Source organism: Camelus bactrianus, chromosome 21 (assembly GCF_048773025.1).
Source record: "Camelus bactrianus isolate YW-2024 breed Bactrian camel chromosome 21, ASM4877302v1, whole genome shotgun sequence".
Classification (NCBI taxonomy): domain Eukaryota; kingdom Metazoa; phylum Chordata; class Mammalia; order Artiodactyla; family Camelidae; genus Camelus; species Camelus bactrianus.
The window spans coordinates 30,747,672-30,768,230 of NC_133559.1; the positions used below are offsets into that span (position 1 = coordinate 30,747,672).

General features: G+C 58.6%; 1 protein-coding gene across 1 annotated transcript in view; it reads left to right on the forward strand.

Moving 5' to 3' along the window:
- Positions 1 to 20,559, forward strand: part of LOC141574330 (uncharacterized) — a 58,651-nt gene that overhangs the window by 2,265 nt on the left and 35,827 nt on the right. Inside the window, exons 3-4 of the mRNA XM_074349091.1 lie at positions 15,656 to 15,694; positions 20,316 to 20,445. Coding sequence (XP_074205192.1) covers positions 15,656 to 15,694; positions 20,316 to 20,445 — 169 coding nt within the window. The remainder of the gene's footprint in view (positions 1 to 15,655; positions 15,695 to 20,315; positions 20,446 to 20,559) is intronic.

Sequence of the window (20,559 nt, forward strand, 5' to 3'; positions counted from 1 at the left end):
CCCCAGGGGCGCTGCAAGACGCGTCATTCTGCATGTGTGTGCATGCATGTGCGTGTGTGGATGTGTTTGTGCACGTGTGTGCATGCTCGGGTGTGGATGTGTTTGTGCATGTGTATGCATGCATGTGTGTGTGTGCGCGTGCTCGGGTGTGCCTGTGCGGGCCCCCACCTGTGACACTCTGGCCAGCCGGCCGCTCCGGACCTGCAGCTGCACACGGCACCGGCTCCTAAAAGGCAGCCCAGGACCAACACCCCAGGGGATTGAATTCTTTGGTTCAAAGGAAACTCCAGGAGGCTCTCCTATCCCGTATCCTGGCATCGCGAGCCCCGTAACTGGCAGCGTGCTTGGCTAGGTGAGCTTTTCTTCGTATTAGATCACGGTCGGGGGAAGCGTATCCGTGTCCATTTTTTCGATAACGCGGCTTTGAATGGCAGGAGAGAGCACCAAGCAGCGACAAAGGCCCTTCTGATTCCAGAACCGCAGCGCCGTTGCTGCTGGGCAGAAGAGGGCCGTTAAATTCTAAGCTGCCCCTGGAGGACGGGCGGTCAGGGGGCCGCTCAGTCTCCCAGGATCTGAGACGTGCTCTCCGACGGCTGGTCCCCGCTCACTGCGGGTGTGCACCTGACTGTGTGTGCCGGGTTTCTCTGGGGACGCTTTGGTCAGGAACATGGGCTTCGGTCTAACATCTGGTCCATCCACTTACTGACTCGGGGGTGGAGTGGCTGTGGGTCCCTCTGCCCTCCTCTGCGGCCCTGGGGAGGACCAGAGGGGAGGGCTCACTCCGCGGAGCATGGGAACCCGCCAGTGTTGGCGTCATGCCGATGCCACCAGGGCCACCGTCAGAGGCTCCCAGAGGGCCTGGATGGCCCCTGGGGGATGTGGGAGGATAGGGTCCTCCTGCAGAAAAGAGGTTGGGAAGTGGGGCCAGGAGCTCGCATCAGGCCACTGTCTTCTGGGTATCGGGCCTCGTGTGTGCCGAGGTGAGGCTGCACGGTCCAGTCCAAGGGCACCAGGAGGCAGAGACCTGGGCTGCATCCCAGCAGGGCACTCGTCTGCTGGGGCGCGTCCACTTCCCCGAGCCTCAGTTTCTTCGTGCATCAAATGGGTGCATGATCCTTCTGCAGTTCCCCTGAAGCGGCTTGCTGTTAGCTGTTAGTGGCAGTGACTGTAATCCCTGAAGCTTTAAGGACGAGGAGTCACTAGTGGGTGCCCGCCGGGGAGGCTGGAACTCCGGGGGTCTTGCTCGCTGGGGGGCCGTGCGCCTTCACGGCCACGTGTGCTCTTGGGGCATCGTGATTTGGCTTTTTCCTGGCCGCTGTTCACTCCTGGCGAGAGGAAGAAGGAAGTGGGAGAAACCAAGCCGATTCAGGAAGGTGGACGATAGAGAGCGGACGGGAGGGCGGGGCTGCTGGCGGTGCCCCCAAGCTGTGACAGAGGAGGGTCCTTGCTGGGCCGCCCGTCGCCCAGGCCCGTCCCTGCCCGGCCCCTGCTCTGAGAGGCATCCTGGGTTCAGTCTCAGAGGCCACACAGACCCCCAGAGGTTCCTGCTACTGTCGGCCCCAGAGCTGGGAGCACGTGCCACTGGCTCAGAGGATGCCCCCGGGCCCCTCTGTCCATCTGGGCTGCACAGCACGCCGTCCGGGCCCCTTTCGGGACCTGCTGTGATGGGCGCCTGGTCGGAGACACAGCCCAGGACCGACCACGAGTGCTGCCCGCTTGGTTTCAGGACAGGAGGGGCGTCCCGTGCTCTGCCCAGCCCCCCTGGCTCCCGCGGGGGCCTCTCCCTCCTCCGTCCTCCCTGTGGCTTCACATGGTGTCCCAGCTGGGGGCTGCCGCCCACTTCCGCTTCACACAGAAGGAGAAGTCTCTGCCCTGAGAAGGAGCATAGCACCCTGCCGCAGACCGCCACCCACTCTGCCTTTGCCATGGCCCCAGGGACCCACGTCACGCTGATGGCTGATGCAGGAGCTGCAGTGACTTGGTCGGACAGGCCGTCTTCCAGATGGCATCTCTGTGCCAAGGGACGGACGAGGCCCAGAGCCGGCGACCTCCCCAGCACCAGCCACCACGCCTCGCCTGGGTGTCCACAGGTACCCACTGGCTTCACGCACGGGTCTGTTTGGTTTTTAATTGAAGGATGGTGGATGACCAGTGTTGTGCTGGTTTCTGGTGTACAGTGTTCAGTACATGTGTATCTGTTCTTTTTCAGATTCTTTTCCATTATAGGCTATTGCGAGGTATTGAATACAGTTCCCCGTGCTGTACAGTAGGACCATGTTGTTTATCTCTTTTATATACAGTAGTGTGTGTCTGCTAATTCCGAACTCCCAATTTATCCCTCCCCACCCTTTCCCCTTTGGTAACCACAAGTTTGTTTTCTGTGTCTGAGTCTGTTTCTGATTTATAAATAAGTTCATTTGTGTAATTTTTTTAGATCCTACATATGAGTGATCTCATGTGGTATTTTTCTTTCTCTTTCTGGCTTACATCACTTAGAATGACAATCTCCAGGGTCATCCATGTTGCTGCAAATGGCATTATGTTGTCTTTTTTATGGCTGAGTAGTATTCCATTGTATAAATATACTACAGTTTCTTATCCAGTCATCTGTTGATGGACATTTAGGTTGTTTCCATGTCTTGGTTATTGTAAATGGTGCTGCAATGAACATTTAACTTACAACCTGTAAACATTAACTTATATGTCTGCTGGTTGACCTTTGTCTTCAGACGGCTCTTCTCCGTGTAATAAGGTCAGTGGCTTCCCTTCTGGGGCTGCTGTGTCTCTGGCCTGGTCAGTCACTGGATGAAATCCCGCAGTGACATGACCCACCCACTGTCACACGACTTCCAGATGCTGGCGTTCAGGGGTGCTGGGTTTCTGAGTTCAGGTTTCTGCTGTTCTGGGTCATTTTGGTGCTTTGCGTCCCTCACGCATCGGCCACGGAGCTGACGTGAGTCTGTGTGTGTGCCTGGTGGAAGCCCCCAACCGTTGGGAGCTCCGGCTTGCTGCCAGTCTCCCTGGAACCTCCACCTGCAGGCTCGGGCCTGGACTTCCCTGCGCTGCCCAGAAGGATGCCCCGAGGACCCAGGCGCCTGCCCGCCCCTCCCCGTGGCCCTGCTCACCTCACGTCTGTGATGTCTTCCCTGAAACCCCGGCTCTCCCCGGAGACACAGGCAGAAGAGCATGTCTCCCCGGCTCCCAGCAGCTCCCGGTCAGCTGGGCTGGGCCTGAGCTGCTGGGAATGTGAGTGTGGACGTCCGACGGCCTCGCTGCTGGAGCCTGAGACAGCCCTGCACGGGGGAGCTGGGGCGCTGAGCCCCATCCTCCTTCCCAGCCCTCCCGTCCCTCGAGGCCCCAAGCCCACTAGCCAGCTCCGATCCGGGCAAAGCGCCCCCCTCTGCCCGCACTGAGCCTTCAGAGGCATCCGGTGCAGGAATGAACTGGTCTTATGGTGGGAGAGGGGTCTGCCTTTACCTCCCGCAGGATGTCGGCTGTGGCATTCCTTCTCCTGGGAACAAATGACCTGAGTGAGTAAAAAGGAATGAGGGAGTTTTCTCTAAGACCCCTGGTCCCGCGAGCAGGGCGCCTGTGAGGGTCTGTGTGCGCGTCACCCCAGCCCCACGTCCACGGGCAGCCTGACAGCCTCGTGAAGCACGGTGGTGCCTGTGACCCAGCAGGTGGCTTTGGGGTGAGGAGATCGTGCAGCCCAACTTGGAGCCAGCAACTGGCCACTAACACGTCTCAGAAGTGAGAGCCATCAGCCACGTCCCTGAGGGTCATCCGTGACAGTCTGTCTGTGAGCACCACGGCCTCTCTGGGAGGTTGTCCTGTCCTTGCCCAGCCTCCAAGGAGGCCCGGGGCCCAGCCTCTGCGTCTCAGGAGTGTTCACCCCGCCCTCCCCTCCTCCCACTCTGCCCGTTAAGGGAGGAGCCAGTTAATGTCTAAACTGCCCAGGTCAGCAACGTTCCCAGATTTGCTGTGGGCCAGGCCCCAAGCTGGCTGCCAGGGCCACGTGGGCTGCCGCCATCCAGGACCAAGCAGGGAGGTCAGTCTGGGTAGAGGTTCCGTTGATCCACGTGTGCATGCGTTTTCACATTTGGCCATTTTTTTTTAATGAATAGTTCTGTTTTAGGGCAGTTTTGGGGTCGCAGCAAAATCGAGGGGAGAGTACGAATTCAGGGACTCGCCCGGAGCCCTCTTCCCACCGGCGTGCGCGCAGGCACGGTGCCACCTGTTCAGCGATGCTCCAGCACTGCTGCCTTATGGCTGACGGAGTCCGCGGTGCGCACGGCGGCTCACTGTGTCGTTCGCCCCGCGGATCTGGACAAACGTCCGATGACATGTACTCCCCGTTAGGGTCCCACAGAGAGCAGCTTCCCTGCACCGCACGTCCTCGGAGCACCGCCTGTTCCTCCGTCCTCCCCCGACCCCTGGCAGCCCCTTTGCTGTCTCCACGGTTTTCCGTATGGTGGGAACCATGCCGCCGGCAGCCTTTTCGGACTGGCATTTTTCACTTAGCCACGTGCATCGAAGGTCCCTCCCTGTCTTCTCGTGGCTTGACCATTTACTTCTCTTTACTGCTGAGTAATGTCCCCCTGTCCGGAGGGACCGCGGTTTATTTATCCATCAGCCACGGAAGGACATCCCGGCTGCTTCCCTGTCCTGTGTTTCATTTTCGCAAGTTGTCACTGGGGTTGGAAGAGCCATTAAGCTCCCGTCCCTTTTCCTGTAAGACTGCTTTCCTGGTAGGCCGTCCCCACCCATCTTTTTTGATTTTTTTTTATTTAATTGTGTTCCACATTTTTATTTGTTTATTTTTGGTGAGGAAAGGTAATTAGGTTTGTCTGTTTATTCCTGGAAGAGGGGCTGGGGCTCGAACCCAGGGCCTCACGCATGCTGAGCGCGTGCTCTACCACTTGAAGTATACCCTACCCCTTTTTTGGCTTTTTAATTAGAAAAAAGTCACTCTGCACATTGCAACCCCGAAGCTGTTACCCCAAGGCCCAGAGTTTGGGGGCTGCCCCCACCACGTGAATTCCTACCAGCAGAGGCCATGGCCCGCGAGCGGGGGCTGCTCGGGCGGTCAGCACGCCTCGTGCAGCCGCACCAGGGAAGTGCTAGTTTTCTGTAAACACAGCGGCTTCCTTTGTGCAGAAATTTGTGTTTTTAAAACCATGAGTCATCTGGGCCCGAGCCGGGGTGTCGGTCTGGGCCTTGGGTCTGCCTTGGGCTCGGAGGCAGCCAGCAGGACAGGTCCCCCGGGGGCCGGCTGGCTCTGCTGTCGGTGGCCGCGGGTCCCCATTCTCCGTGCCCGTCTCGGGGGCCTTGCTGGGCACCAGGCAGGCTGGCGGCACCGTGTCCGCCGTTTCATGGGAGGGGACAGAGGCCGACGTGGAGGCCGGCATGGATGTGGTCGCGTCATTGAAAGTCTCGCCCCCCATGACTGATTCGCTCCCCAGTGCAGCCCACGTCTAAGTGATGTTTATGTAGGATTCACCAGCCTGCCCCCAGAAGCGCCCAGAAGGGAATTCTAATCTTTTGAAATACATTCATTTTAAGTAAATCATAGAATATAAAAACCTGCCCTGTTTTCCCCAAATCGTCACTTTTTCTTCCACATTGTGGAGTGGGTGGCCCACGAGGCAGGGTCCACGCAGACCCAAGGTAGACCTGCACTCACCTGCCGCCCGGCAGCCTCCTTACCTGGGGAGCAGGAGGCAGTGGGACAGCCTGGGCCACCGCGCGTCCAGACGCACTCTGCTATTTACACATGGGAGGCGCCCTGGGAACCGACTTTTGGGCCACATCCTTCCCACTCCTGGAGCCACGTGTGTCACACATTCTTACTGGAGAGGCCATCCCTGAGGGGAGGGGCACCTGGGCCTGGGGGCTGCTTACGTTGCTCAAAACAGCGTCTGAAATTCTGGGAACACGCGTTTCTCCGCGTTCACTGGAGGCGGCTCCATGCTCCAGATGTTTGATAAACCCCTCGACCGTGGGTCCTGGGACCCTTTGTCACAGCAGTCTGCTCCTGGGCCTGACTCAGGCCCTCGGTCAGTCCCAGCGGGGTTTTAGTTCCGTCAGCTTTTTTTGCAGTCATAACACAGTTGGATGCTAGACACATGGTGTCTCCAGGTGAGCCTTGGAGAGCTGCAGTCATTTAAATGTGTACGTTCTGGAAGGTTCCTTCCAGCACCATCATCTTTGGCCAGGCACCTTGTGGTCCTTTATAGGGAGACCAAGGACCAGGGCCCTGTCCCCGCCACCACCCCATCCCGAGGACCTGGGGGGACAGGATGGATGGTAACAGCAGTGTTTTGAGAGATATTTTAAACAAAGTGATTCCAGTTTTCTCTGGGACCTGCCTTGGGCACAGGGGACCCAGTTTCCCGGGAGATGGTCAGACACAGGTGAGCTGGCTCGCTGAGGCCGGAGGCGGGGAGCAGAGGGGTGCCTGCCTGCGGGGCATCGGGAGGGCTGTCCCACCTGACCCACGTGGCCAGGCTTTGGGGACAGAGTAAGGGCAGCAGGACCGCGAGGCCCCTCGATTCAAAGCAGATGTCCCTCTGGTGACATGTCAAACGTGTGTCCTGGTGGGTCAGGCGGTGAGGCAGGAGCCGGGCCGAGACAGGCCCCTGCAGCCCTGAAATGTGCTGTGGGCGGGGCACCTGCCACTGCTGTGTAAACAAAAACAGGATGACGCCCTCGGCCGTGATTATCTGCCCTGCTGCCTGTCAGAGACTGGGCTCCCTGTGCATGGAACCCTGTCTCAAGTGGTTGTTTCTCTCCCTGCAGCCGTGCTCTTTTTGGGGGAACAAAAGTAGTAAACGGGCGTGTCCACGTGTGGCTGTTGGAAGCTGCCCCTCGAGCCAGGGGACCCCCGGGGAAGGACCCCCGGGACTGGGTCTGGGTTCTGATGGCCCCGTGGTAGCTCGTGACTCTGGTGTGTCCCCCTACAGCTAAGAGGATGGCAGCGATTCCCTGCCTGTCCCCGGGTCTGGCAGGGTTTTGTGTCTTCCACTATCCGCAGATCGGTCCTCACGGCCCCTCCTCCCCCCTGGGCCGTCTGTTCTGGAGTCGGGCCTGCAGTCCCTGGTGGTTTGGGGGTGGTGAGGTCATGACACGTCCCGTCCGGGAGAGGGGGTTCCAGCCGGGTCGTGGTCTCCGAGGTCCCCCCTCTGCTGCCCTTTCCCTCTGTTGTCTCCCAAGCGTTACATTCAAGCTGGGAGGGGTGACAGAACCCTGTGCCAATGTCAGTGTCCCCTGTCCCCCGTGGGGAGGACAGGCTCGTGGGCTGTGGGACCTCTGCTCTGCAGGCCTCATGCTCAGGGCACTGGCTTTGGACCCGTCCACACAGCTCTGGACACCCAGTGCCTCGTGTCAGACCCCCTCCCCACCGCATGTGTCTGTGGGCACCCCCGCCACGTTGGGGGGCCCCCCCACCGATGTCAGGACCGTGGATGGACACGCGGGGGTTTCATGGGGTCTGTGGGCTCCCTCATGCCTCCCGTTTGAAGTTACTTGTAGTTGGAGGAGAGGAAGATTTCCAACCAAGCTGCCGGCGGTACTTCTGTGAGGCTGCTTGTACAGGCTGGGTTTCAGCTGAAAAAGCCCCGGTTTCTCCTTCTTTCAGCTCCATTTTGAGCAGCAGGATGACAGTAGTCAGCCACGCATTGGAGTCCCCACCTCCACATTTTAATTTGCAGAGTTAAACTCCAGTCTCGCCCTGCGCTTTCTTTTCTCTCCAGCGAAGCTGTTTATTTTGAGCAGGGATTCAGGATGTGCCCACCTCCGTTTTCCGTCAGGCACAGAAATAGCTCCTAGGGGCCCCTCTGTCCCCTCGGGGTCCCGTCGGTGTGTCTCAGGGCATTTCTTCTTCTTCTGTGTCTCTGCTCCGCGCACCCCTCGAGCCCCCCTGGAACTTCCCAGAGCAGGTGTGCCGTGGTTTCTGCCCGGGGCTGTGCACGGGGCTCTGGGCGGCCGGCCTCCCCCGGCCCTGCTCAGGGCATCTTCAGAGGAAACTCACCTGGCCTCTCGCAGGGTGGGAGGCAGATATCCTGGTTCTGGAGTCTTAATCTGAAACCTTTTTGTCCTTAGAGATTTCCTCCTTTACTTGGGAAAAGCATTTTGTGGGAGAGGCCTGTGGGGGAGCTGGGAGCTGCCCAGGAGAGGGGAGGGCCGGGTTCTGGGGAAGGGGCAGCAGGAGGGAACTGCTGGGCCTTTGAAGGAAGGCCTGGCAAATGGAATGGGCCCCGATCAGAGGGGCCGGGGCTACAGGCAGTTCTTAGGCTCTCGGGTTGGGATTCTGGGTGGAGAGTGACCCCCATGAGCAGGATTTAGCAGACGTGGGTGGAAGTTTCGCGGCATCAGGTGAACCCAGGCGGGTTTATGGGACGTGGGTACGTGGACATTCAGACTGAGCTAGCTGGCCTTATGTGGCCTAATGCTAAATCTGCAACATTTTCTTCTAAGATTTTTTTTTTAATGGAGGAACTGGACACAGAATCCAGGACCTCATGCCTGCTAAGCACACGGTCTACCACACGCTCTACCACTGAGCTATCAAAAAGTCCCCCTCTTTTAAGATTTGTTTTACTTTGTTTTATTTATTTATTTTAACTTTTTTATTGATTTACAATCATTTTACAATGTTATATCAAATTCCAGTGTAGAGCACAATTTTTCAGTTATACATGAACATACATGTATTCATTGTCACAGTTTTTTTCTCTGTGAGCCACCACAAGATCTTGTATGTATTTCCCTGTGCTATACAGTATAACCTTATTTATCTATTCTACATTTTGAAATCCCAGTCTGTCCCTTCCCACCCCCCGCCCCCTTGGCAACCACAAGTTTGATTCTATGCCTATGAGTCTGTTTCTGTTTTGTATTTCTGTTTTGTTTTTTGTTAAGATTCCACATATGAGCAATCTCATATGATATTTTTCTTTCTCTTTCTGGCTTACTTCACTTAGAATGACATTCTCCAGGGACATCCATGTTGCTGCAAATGGCGTGATGTTGTCAGTTTTTATGGCTGAGTAGTATTCCATTGTATAAATATACCACCTCTTCTTTACCCAGTCATCTGTCGGTGGACATTTAGGCTGTTTCCATGTCTTTGGTATTGCAAATAGTGCTGCTGTGAACACTGGGGTGCAGGTGTCTTTTTGAAGTAGGGTTCCTTCAAAGGCTTGATCTCGAGAATATATAAGCAGCTCATACGACTTAATAAGAAACAACCAAACAACCCAATCCAAAAATGGGCAGAAGACCTAAACAAGCAATTCTCCAAGGAAGAAATACAAATGATCAATAGGCACATGAAACAATGCTCAGTATCACTAATTATCAGAGAAATGCAAATCAAAGCTACAATGAGGTATCACCTCACACCAGCCAGAATGGCCATCATTCAAAAATCCACAAATGACAAATGCTGGAGAGGCTGTGGAGAAAGGGGAACCCTCCTCCACTGCTGGTGGGAATGCAGTTTGGTGCAGCCACTGTGGAAAACAGTATGGAGATTCCTCAAAAGATTAGGAACAGACTTACCATATGACCCAGGAATCCCGCTCCTGGGCGTATATCCAGAAGGAACCCTACTTTTTTCTTTTTTTTTTTTTTTTAAATTGGACCTCTTTTAAGATTTGGTGGTAAGTTGCAAGCTATTAAAATTTGTCACTTTTTCCTTTTCTCCTCAGACCTTCCCTGGATTAGAGGACAGTTGGAAAAGGCCAGGCTGCTCATTGTCCCATTTTTAGACATATAAATTGTGTTCTTTTAGTTATTTTGGGGGAAATCCCCTCGGTATCCCCCTTTGTGGACTGCACCATTTCCATCCTTAAGCAACTGTTGTTTCTGTTTGCGTCTTTTATTCCTTTCTGTTTGCAACAAGGAGGGTGTGAAAAAGTCGTGGGGGTGGCACCATATCATTTTTAAGCTCTTCTTTTAAGAAAAAGGAAACGTCCCCCCTTTATTTGTCCTGAAGTTTCAGTGCAGCTCATGGTCCCGTGTGTCCTGGCTCTGCCCACCTTGTGCACAGAGACACTGTTATCTGGGCCAGTCCGGTCGAGGTGTTCAACCCTGAGGGATGGTATCCTGATCCCTGTCCTGGGCCCTGGGTCCCTGGCTGCAAGGACGCCCTGGCCATGCAGCTGTCAGCCTGCAGTGTTAGGGGGAGGGGGCTTGGTGTGGGAGGGTGAGGGGAGGGTCTGGTGCCTGTGTGATGGGCGGGACACCCCCCCCCCAGGAGGACACCTGCAGCGGTCCTGTGGGGCACAGACTGGCCAGGGACAGATGCTTCAGGCGGGATAGGTGCATGGGTACCCTGCTCCTGCCCTGCTGTTGGGGGTCCTCAGGGCAGTCTTGGCTCGGTGCTGGGGTCCCCTCCATTGTCCCCATGTGCGTTCTCCTCGGCCAGGAACTTAACTTTTATTCTGAGTATGAGTAAATTGAAGCAAAACGTGCTCCTTCATTCGCTAAGACCACCGGGCAAGTTGTTTTCCACGTTACCTGCCAGACCTGACATCCAGACAGGTCCTTCCCCAGAAGCACAAGGAATTCCGGGGAGCAGCGGGGGTCCTGTCCCCGCCATGGGACACCACCTTTCAGGTGTCCTCACCTCCCGGACCCACCCAGGCAAATGCCAGCTCGCTCCCCGCTGCGGGTGATTCCAGAGCCAGCCCTGCTGCAAGAACACGCCATCTGTGCTCTGCAGGGAGTGTCCCCCAGCTCAACGGGATGGTCTTCCTTCACTGTCCCCCTCTTGTAGGGACCTGGGTGCCCCCCACCCGCTTTATCAAAGCCGCTCCTGGTATCTCTTGGTTCACGGCCCCGCATCCCCCAGGCGGTGGGATCCGCATTTCACAGCCGAGGAAGGCTGAGTTCACAGAGCAAGGGCTCCCCGAGTCAATCGGGCAGGGGCGCTCCAGAATTTAAGGTCCTCAGCCTTTTCTGTTCTATCCAGCCGACTCTGTGGCATTGGAAACTAAGCATATATTTGAAAATCAACTTTATTTAAAATTGAAGCCCACATTCAGAAAAGTCCCATGTCCTAAGTGTCCAGCCCAATGTGTTTTGATGCTGGACGCACCTGTGTGATCAGATCCCAGGTGGAGAGATGGAGCATGCCCGGCGCCCGGAAGCCCTTCTGCACCTCTGTGGACCCCGCCTGCTCGGACCCTGCTTCTTCACCCTGGAAGCGGGCGGGCTCGCGGGGAAGGGTGTGCGCCTCTGCCCTGAGTGGGGTTCTTTGCGTCCCCCTCCCGGCCCTGTGTCTCGTCTGTCCTGGCGGGGTGACCGGAGGCGCCCTGGGGGGCTGTTAGAGACGGCCACACTCCTCCTGGAGAAGGAGCCCCGCATTGGCCCCGGGGCATCTGCAGCACTGCAGCTCCCTCGGAAGCCAGGTGCAGGCTGCGCCTTTGTGGGGTGTGCGCTCACTGTCACACGCACAGTCACACAGGTACACTCACTCCCATTCCCTGGGGCACGGTTGCTCCCGCCTGCAAGGCCCCCTCTGTCCTGCCCACTGGCCCACGCTGCGGCTCTGGGGCAGGCTGCTGATAAGGGCAGGCAGCAGGCGCCCTGCAGGCGGGTGCGGCTGGGCGCAGCCCTGTTTGTTTGTGGTCGTCCTTGGTAACGGCGACTCGCCCCACGTGTACCTGTGATAGGGCCATGAAGTGCAGGCCTCTGGGGCCCCCTCTGTGGCTTCCTTAGTCACTAGTGGGCACTGGCTCTGCCTCCTACCCCATCCCTCAACGTCGCCTCCCTGACACCCTTACCGAGGCTTCCGTTCCTATCAGGGGAGGAATGTGGAGTTTGGACCCAGCGTCGCGCCTCCTCCCTGTAAGACCAACCTACGTGGCCCAGACGGGACGCTCAGCAGCTTCCCAGGTTGTGCGGCAGCCAGAAGGGCCTGCAGGTGTGCCTGGACCTGTTGGGACTGGGCCAAGGGCATCCCCGTCCACACATACCGAATTGCACATCCTGGTCCGAGCGTTCGTGCAGGTGCATCTCAATCCCTGCATCCCTGTCTGCCCGTCTCCTTCCACGCATCTCCCTCCGCACATCCAGCAGGTGTATCCCTTCCGCTCATCTCTCTCCACGAATCTCCTTCCGTGCATTCATGCAGGTTCATCCCTGTCCGTGCATCGCTCGCTGCATGTGCATCTCAATCCCTGCATCTCCGTCTGCGCATCTTCCGCGCGTCTCCCGCGCATCTCTCTCCGCGCGTCCCTGCAAGTGCATCCCTTCCGCTCCTGTCTTTCTGTACATCCCGGTCTGCGCATTCGTGCAGATGCATCCCCAATCCCTGTATCCCCGTCCGCTCGTCTCCCTCCGCGCATCCCCGCAGGTGCATCCCCGTCCGCGCATCTCCGCATCTGAGTCCCTTCTGCGCATCCCCATCGGCTCGTTGCTTTCCGCGCATCCCGGGCCTTGCGGCTGCTGGAGGAAGCTGTCCTCATCCCGCCACTTGGGCGAGGAAGTGGCTGCTCAGGGGAGGCGTCTGCCCAGACCCCGAGGGGGTGCCTGGTGCCCCCGAGCACACTGGTCTGGCGCTTGGTTGTGTGGGCCGCACACACAGGATGGGATTGAGGAACAGAGCCGCGTTGGGACCCCCACCCTCCCCGGTCCTGAATGTGTGCTGGCTGCCCCCTTGGTTTTCAGCCCTATCAGTGAGTGGGGGCGGCCCTGCAGAGGCTGAAGAGACTCTTTCACGCGGAGGGTGCCCAGGCCGCCTGGAAACGCCCTAGCGCCTCGGTGTTTCTGTCTGTCCCATGAAAACAGCAGGAGCCCAGGTGGCACTGCGAGGTGTGTGGTCACAGGTCGCACCGGGGACCGGGAGGGAAAGCCGTGAGCTCGCGCCGCCGCTCCTGACCCGACCTGAACCCTGGACAGCCACCACATGGTTACTCGGGGCCTCCATCCTGAGAGAGCACTGCTTCCGACTGGGAGGCAGGCAGGGCCTGGAGGTCAGAGGGGCAGGTGGGGAGCCTGCAGCTGTGTGGCTCCAGCCCTGGGTCCCGGGAGCCCGGTGCTTCTGTCTCTGTGGTCAGGATGCAGAGCTGGGGGCTGGGGGCTGCCCGAGGCTCCAGGAGGTGCAGCCAGGGCGCCGACTGCACTCTGCTCACGCCCGTAGTGCCAAGCACGGTGGTCCAGCTCCGGGTGCTGCCAGGCTGTGGTCAGCCACCCCCTCTTCCTTCCCGGAAGGGAGGACACGTCACGTGCAGGTAGTTCCCATCCTGGGGTTCTTTGTGCCATGTGGAAGGAATGGGTGTCCGTGTGTCCAGTGGTCTGTGGCCTTTACTCAGTCAGGTGTCTGCAGTGCTGATGCAAACGTTAGTTTTCTCCTCCTGGCCGGTGGCTTCCCCCCAGATGCCCTTGTCTCCGAGTCAGTATGTCCTGTGCATGGTCATTTGCAGGCATTCTGCCCCGAGGCCTTTCCTCAGACGTTTGCTGTCTGCCTTGCACAGCAGTGCGTCTGAAAGACAGACAGGAGGGTCGGAGTCGGTCCTCTGGCCCCTTTCTGGCAGGAACCCTGGGGAGTTTTGCTCCTCTGAGCTGGGGACCCCGCTCACCCCGCCCCACGCCCAGCTCACGGACTGACGGAGGGGACAGTCCATACAGCGTGTGGGAGGACTGCCTGCTCCCTGAGGGCTTGTCCGTTTGTGTAGTAACGTGTGCCCGACAGGAGAAGGCACTCCGCAAAAGTGACAAGACTGGTGCAGCTGGCACAGCTCTCAGTGATGTGACCACAGCCCAGACTCACTGTGCTGGCTGGGGAGCAGGGGGCCCGGGGGTGCCCAGAGCACAGCACCCTGCCTCGTGTTCTGGAGGACTCCCCAGGCCGGGCCTGCACCCCTGCAGCCTCGGGGCAGGTCCCTGGCAACCTCTGATCTCCTTTACCATCTCCACGGTTGTGCCTCTCCCAGACGCCACAAAGTTGGACTCATTCAGTACCTTGCCTTTTCAGGTTGGCTTCTTCCATTTAGTGAATCAGCAGTTGAGGGTCGTCCAGGTCTTTTCATGGCCTGATAGCACATTCCTTTTTTATTGCTGAATAATATTCCACTGTGTGGAATTCAGATAGTGATTTTTTCAAAGATGGGAGCTCTGATTCCTTGCACGTTCCTCACCTGTGTCAAGTGTTTAGTGAGGCACCAGGACACAAGCCTGTACCAAATGAAAACTGGACAAAGGATGGAATTAGTCATCCTGCTCCAGTAACCATGGGGCTCCTGGTCTGACTGCCAGCACCATCCTGTAACACCCTGCTTTTCCAGATTGTTCCTGCTTCCCGGGAATTCTCAGTGTCGAGCAAAGCCAACTGTTGGGTCAGCCACTCTGGGCAGTGGGAGGGGCTGTGGAGTGTGCGGGGAGGGGGCTGCTGGGTGTAGGGGAGGGGATGGGGTCCCAGGGAGAGGGCCCTGCCCCAGGCAAGAGCGTGAGTCAGAGTCCTGGGGGAGTAATGACACGCCCCAGACAAATGAATGACTGTGTGTCACATTCCTTGAGGAACTTGGTAAAAGAAGTTCCTTGGCATAGGAACTATAAATAGTTGTCGTGGCAGGAGCCAAGGTCACCGGCTGCACACTCCAGCCCACAAGGACAGTTCGTCAGATCCCTGCAGTTTCTCCTGCTGTGCACACTTTCAGAAAAGTCTCTGAGGATGGGGATGCAAGGAGTCCTGGGGGAACAGAGCCAGGAGGCAGCTCACGGGAGCTGGTCCGGCTTGCAGTGCCAGGATCTGGGCCTTCCGGAGCCGCACGAGCTGGTCCCCTCCCCTGCCAACCGCCCTGCCTGCCTAGGGAGGCTGCCCTGTTCTGAGACCACAGGCTCCTTCTCCCTGCGGCTCTCGGACCATGAAGTCGAGGCCCAGGGTGATCAGAGCCCGAGGCCCCATGGCCAGGAGGGGGTGGAGCAGGGGTCCCACCTGCTCCGGGGTCTTTATCTCCATTAGGTCTGTCATCCCGGCTGCCGGCAGCCGTGTCTCTCATGACCTGACTGCAGTGGTGTCCTCATCACGCTGGCCCGTGTGTCTTCCTCCGTGCACTCACGTCTGCAGGGGCCGGTGGTGGTGGCGCCAAAGGGACCCCCTCCCACCGGCTCATGCTCGGAGCTCCAGCCTAGGGTGAAGTGTCTGCGCTGAGCTTGCCTCCCGTTCGACTCTGTTTTCAGTTCCGCTTGTGGAAATCGTTCTAGGAAAGGCGTTCGCTTCATGAATGGAAGCCCTGGGTGTGTTTGTGGGGGGGGCGGGGGGCGGCTGGAAGACCCCCAGGTGGAGCCCCGCCTCCTTCTCCTGGCCCCGCTCCCCCCACTGCTGGGTGAGGAGGGCTGGCACCAGCTGGGAGTCCCCCATGTCCCCCCCATTAGAGATGAGGGTCTGTGTTTACGAGCCGTGGGCACTTCTCTTGGGGGCAGGCGCCCTGGTTTCATGCAGTCTCCGAAAAGCACCCCGAATTTACAAAAGAAGTGAGCAAAAGCTTGCACTCGCTAAGTCGGGTCTTTGTGTCCTGCGATGCTGGGGCTCTGGGGCCGTGCCTGTGGTCGGGGTGGATGCGGGCATGGGAGCCTCACCTGGCCGTGATGCCTCGTTTTCCCTGGAGAGAGAGGACGCACCTGCTGACCGTGTTTCTTCTCCCTCCAGGTGGTGAGTCCCCACTGTGCTCAAGCCCACCTGGAACAGGTAAGCCCTCGGCCTCTCCTGGGGCGGGAGTGGTGATCCCGGCCTGGGGAGGAAGAGGCACTCGGGGACGGGCCCTGGGTGTCAGCGCAGCCACACTCAGAGCGCAGTCCATTGGCTCCTTGCTCGAAACCCCAGGGCTGTTGGCTCCACCTGAAGACAGCCCAAGAAACCGCACGGGAAGGGCAGGTGCCCGGAATGTCCCTCGTGGTGGCAGAGTGTCCTGGGGGCAGCCTGAGCTGCCCTCCTGCACGTCTCCTCCCAGCCTCTCCCAGCTCAGGTGAACTTTGGTTTGCCTGGTCCTGCATTCTGGCCAGTTAGCACCTGGCGTCCTCCTCTGTGGACCCAGCAGATGGCCCTCAAGTGGAGGAAGCTGCGTCGGGGGAGGGGACGCTTCAGGGCCTTCACTGTGTAAAGGTTCAAATACACAGGCGTTTTCATCTCTCAGCGAGAACCTGGCAGAGGCCGGGACTTGGACGGACTCCTAGCTGCAGGGAATGCGTGTCTGAGTTCCCACCGCAGGGGCTGAGGGCTCGGCCAGGCTGTCTGTCTGGTGTGTGCTGGGCTCTGGATGGCAGGAGGGGCTCCCCGGGCCAGCTGGCGGCCCCGGCCACTGTTCTGAGGCGACATCATCCTCGGATTTTTCCCTCCTGGAGTTTGGTGAATGCATCCTTGTCACAGGTGCCGTCTCCTCCCTGCATCCTCATGGGGTCTGTGGGCTCATCTCCTCTGCTTACAGGGCCCCCCACTTCCCGCCCCTGGGATTCTGTGTTGAGACCGGTTAACACGGGTCTCGGGGGTCGAGTTCCGAGGGGTAAGGCCGTGTCCGCTCTGGCTGGTTGGGAACCCTGTGTGGGAAGGTGGAGGGCTCCGTCCTTCCTCCCTTCCCCTGGGGGGCTGGCGGGAGGGCTGTCCCTCCCTCCCTCTGCACACCCCCACTCCACCTCCCCGTCTTTGCACTGTGCTCGCCCGAGGGCCAGATTTTCGAGGCCACCCCCTCAGGCGCTCAGCAGACTCGCTGCCGTTGGGGGCTGCCGGCTTGTCGGTATGTAACCTCGCTGAGGAATCCGCGTGGGCGAGGCCGCTGGGAGCCTGGCCACTGTCCAGGCCCTGAGGGCTGGTAAACACTTTCTCAGCCGCGTGCCTTGTCTTGCTGTCTCTGCTGGTGCTCCGTGGCCGCTGAATACCGCCGCCGTGGTGGCGGCCCCGACCCGGCCCCAGTGACCAGCCTGCGTAGCTCCTGCTTCCTACTCAGGGCACTTGGGTGACATCCGGGCAGAGGATGCGCCCGGGGTCCCCAGACTTGCTCCCGCGGGGGCTGTTGTCGGAGGCGGTCGTGTGTCTGTCTGTGTATCTCCCTGCGAGTATGCGCTGTCAGGCATCTTTCACCCCCGCTGGGCCGCGGGGCCCTGCCACCCTCTGACATCACTGTGGCCTCCATCTGAGTGAAAGCACGCTGGCCCTGGCTAACGCAGGCACTCTGACTCACCAGGGCAGCCGACAGGCTTGTGAAACCTTAGGGTTTGTGGCTGTGGCTGCGTCTTTGAGGACACACATTCCTTGGGGCCGTCTAGATGGCCACCGGGGCCACCAGCAAAGTGGGTGGAAACAGGTGACCCTCTTCCTGGAGGGGGCACATGGCAGCTTTGATGACTGAGGGAGGATGGAACTGAAGAGGGGCCTCCACTGACCAGGCTGGCCAGGGGAGGGGCAGGGACTGGGACCCCAGAGGGCCGACCTCTGACCCTGAGGCAGTTGCTCCGGGGAACGCGTCTTCTGGTTTGGAATTTCTAGAACGCATCAACCCTTGGCCTTCAGATTTTAGAATATTTGCATTTGAAACGACAATTCCAAGAGCTGGGTCTCAGTTTTGCACGTGGGGAAAATACCCCTTGGTCCAAGGTGCTTTTACTCCTGTAGGTGGAAAGTGTGAAATAAAAACACACCAGTGCCACCTCAGGATTAAGCAGGTCTGGTAGTATATCAGTCATTTAAATTTTTTTTAATTTTTTAAATTAAAAAAATTAAAATGTGTCAGTCTTTAGGCTCCAGATTGTTGGAGAATGTTTCTCTCAGGGCCGTTGGTAACAAGTGCATAAAACACAGCAGATACAGCAAATGTTTGGATTCACATACTGTGTTCCTACACGGTGTTGATTTGATCCTTGTCACAAATTCGCAAGGCCGTGATTTTAAAACAGAGAAAGTCGTGTTGCCAGAGGAAGTAAGGGTGTTCCCCGAGCCGCAGGCCAACCCCACCCACACCGTGTGTCTCCGCTGTGGGCTTTGGAGGATGGCCTGTGACAGCCGATGGCCTTTGGTGCCCCACTCACTGTTTCAGTTTTTCCCTCTGTTTTCCCACTGTTTCACTGTTTTCCCCTCGTGCAAAGTTGAGCACTGGCTCTTGTGAGTGTCCTTTCAAATGCAGATAGTCTAAAATCTGAAGGCCAAGGATTGCCATGTCCTAGAGACTCGCTGGGGAGACCTAGGTAAATAAAACTGCTAACGTAGATGGATGAGGGGTAAATTGCAGACCTTGGTGGCTCGAATCTTTATGCAACATCACCAACACTTGATATCTTCAGCAGTTCTCCCATGGCACGTAGACAGATGATTCTGGTCTCTTGTCACCAACGCCACCGAGGTTGGCCGTCATGGATGGTGATCAGTCCGGCTCTGCGGAGGCCCCCAGGCAGGGCTCCTGTAGGATGGGTCCATCCCCTCTCCGGTCAGAGCCGCCCAGACCCCGAATGAGGGAGACACCCGTGGTCTTCTGTGCCTTCGGGAGACAGCCAGGGTCATTCCTGAGGTGCCCAGGAGTGGGACAGGTGGGGGGTCCACCCTAAGCAGCGGGGAGGGAGGTCCATCCACCATGAAACAGTGGGAGGGCTTCGGGGGGGGCTCAGGTCTCAGGAGGCGGCTGTTCTTGGGAGGCTCCCCCTCCCTCCCCCTGAGCCCTTCTTGTCCCTGGAAAAACTAGGCGTCTTCAGACACCCAAGTCTCGCTGGGCCCAGGGAGGTGCCCGGCCCCAGGTCCCCCGGGCTCCACCTGCCCATGGGCACTGGCCCGCTGCTGGCGGTCCAGGGTGCCATCTGCGGGCTGGCCTGGCCTGGGGCCTCCTGCTTAGGGGAGATCAGTGCCTGGAGGCCGTGTTTTGGGCAACTGGGCCGCACCTCAGTGTTTATAAAGACTTGAGCACCCAGACTGGAGCATCTCTGAACCTCTCTTTCCTTTTGTCCAGCTCATCCCCTCTCTTGCCCTAACTTCCAAGGCACCACGGGGAGAGGGCAGGTGGGTCGCGTCAGCCCGTGGACACAGGCTCGTGGGGGACCAGCGTCCTGTGGGGTCTCACCTGCGGCACTGGGGTGGGGGCCTCGGCCGAGCGGTCAGTGCAGGACGTGGGCCCCGGTGCAGTGAGGGGCAGGCAGCACATTCTGGAAGGAAGCTGAGAAGTCAGCCTCTGATCCGACCCTGCTGAGGGGCCGGAGGACGTGTGGCCGGCGAGCCATCTGCTGTTGGCAAGCAAGTTGAAGTTTTCACGTTTCTGCAGAATTCTTGTTGGCTGGTTCCAGATGGCTGGGCAGGGCCCTGAAGCCTCCAGGTGCCCCTTCTGCTGGGCACGTGGGGTGAAGGGAGTGCCCCCTCCATTCTGTGCATCTGAGAGCAGAATCCAGGCTGATTCTGGCCGCAGACCCCTGGGGGCCCTGGAGAGGACCCTGCCCTGCTGTGGGAGGGAAGAGGGGTCCCCTCTCTGCAGCACGCCGCCCCTCTGTGGCCTTCCAGCCCTCCCCGTGGCCAGCGCTGCCCAGGTTGGGGTGGGAAGTGATGCTCAGGGCCCCTCCCCTGCCTGCCCTCCCCTGGTGGTACCAGGTGCCTAGAGGGGTGCCTCCACCCTGTGCGTCATTGTGGTCACCCTGGAGGCCTGAGCTGCACCCCAGGACCCTGGGCCGCCACAAACAGCCCAAGGTCAAATCACATCCCTGGTGCTTCTGGAGGCTGGTCTCAAATGACCACTCAGGACGCCTGGACAGCCTGGCACTGGAATTTAAGAGCCAGGCCTCTCTCCCCTCCCCTCCACCCCGCGTCTCCGTCTTTGTGTGAATTACAACCTGCAGAGAAGCATCGAGCACGTTACAGGAGGTCCTGACCAGCATCTTCTTCCCCGAGGACAGGGAGGCTTTAGGTGAAGCACGGAGAGTTCAGGTCAAACTAGGAAAAAGAGGCCACGGAATTTCATTCTGTGGATGTCTCTCAGAGTTAGAGGTGCAGTGCACCCGAGTTCGCAGGGCTGCGGGCTTCCTGCCCTGCTGGGACAGCTCGGCATACTTCAGAGGGACACACACCTGGGGCGGTGACGCCAGCAGCCCGACTCGGGGGTGGGGTGCTCCCTGGGACCTCCTGCAGTGCTCTGCCTGTGCGCCCCTTGAGTGTCACCCGTGGTCTAGTGTCACCCATGGTCCAGTGTCTGTGGTCCAGTGTCATCCGTGGTCCTAGTGCTGTCTGTGATCTGGCTGTTGTCCGTTGTCCCGGTGTTGTCCATGGTCTGGTGTTATCCATGGTCAAGTCTCGTCCATGGTCCAGTGTCATCCGTGGTCCAGTGTCCACAGCGTGCCCTTGTTTCCAGGTGAAGTGCTACCACAAGAGATACCGCTTGGCCACCCGCGACGTCGTCTTCCACCTGCAGTTCCACACGGGCACCATCCAGGGCTATGGCCTCGTGTTTGGAAAGGAGGACCTGGACAATGCCTGCAAAGGTGAGGCCCCCCCACCAGGTGTGTGCAGACGTCCCCTGCCGCCACCTTGTGCCTCCCTCCCCACCTCTGTAAATTAGCCCATTGTTAAGTTATCCAGTTCCACAAAAGACTGAT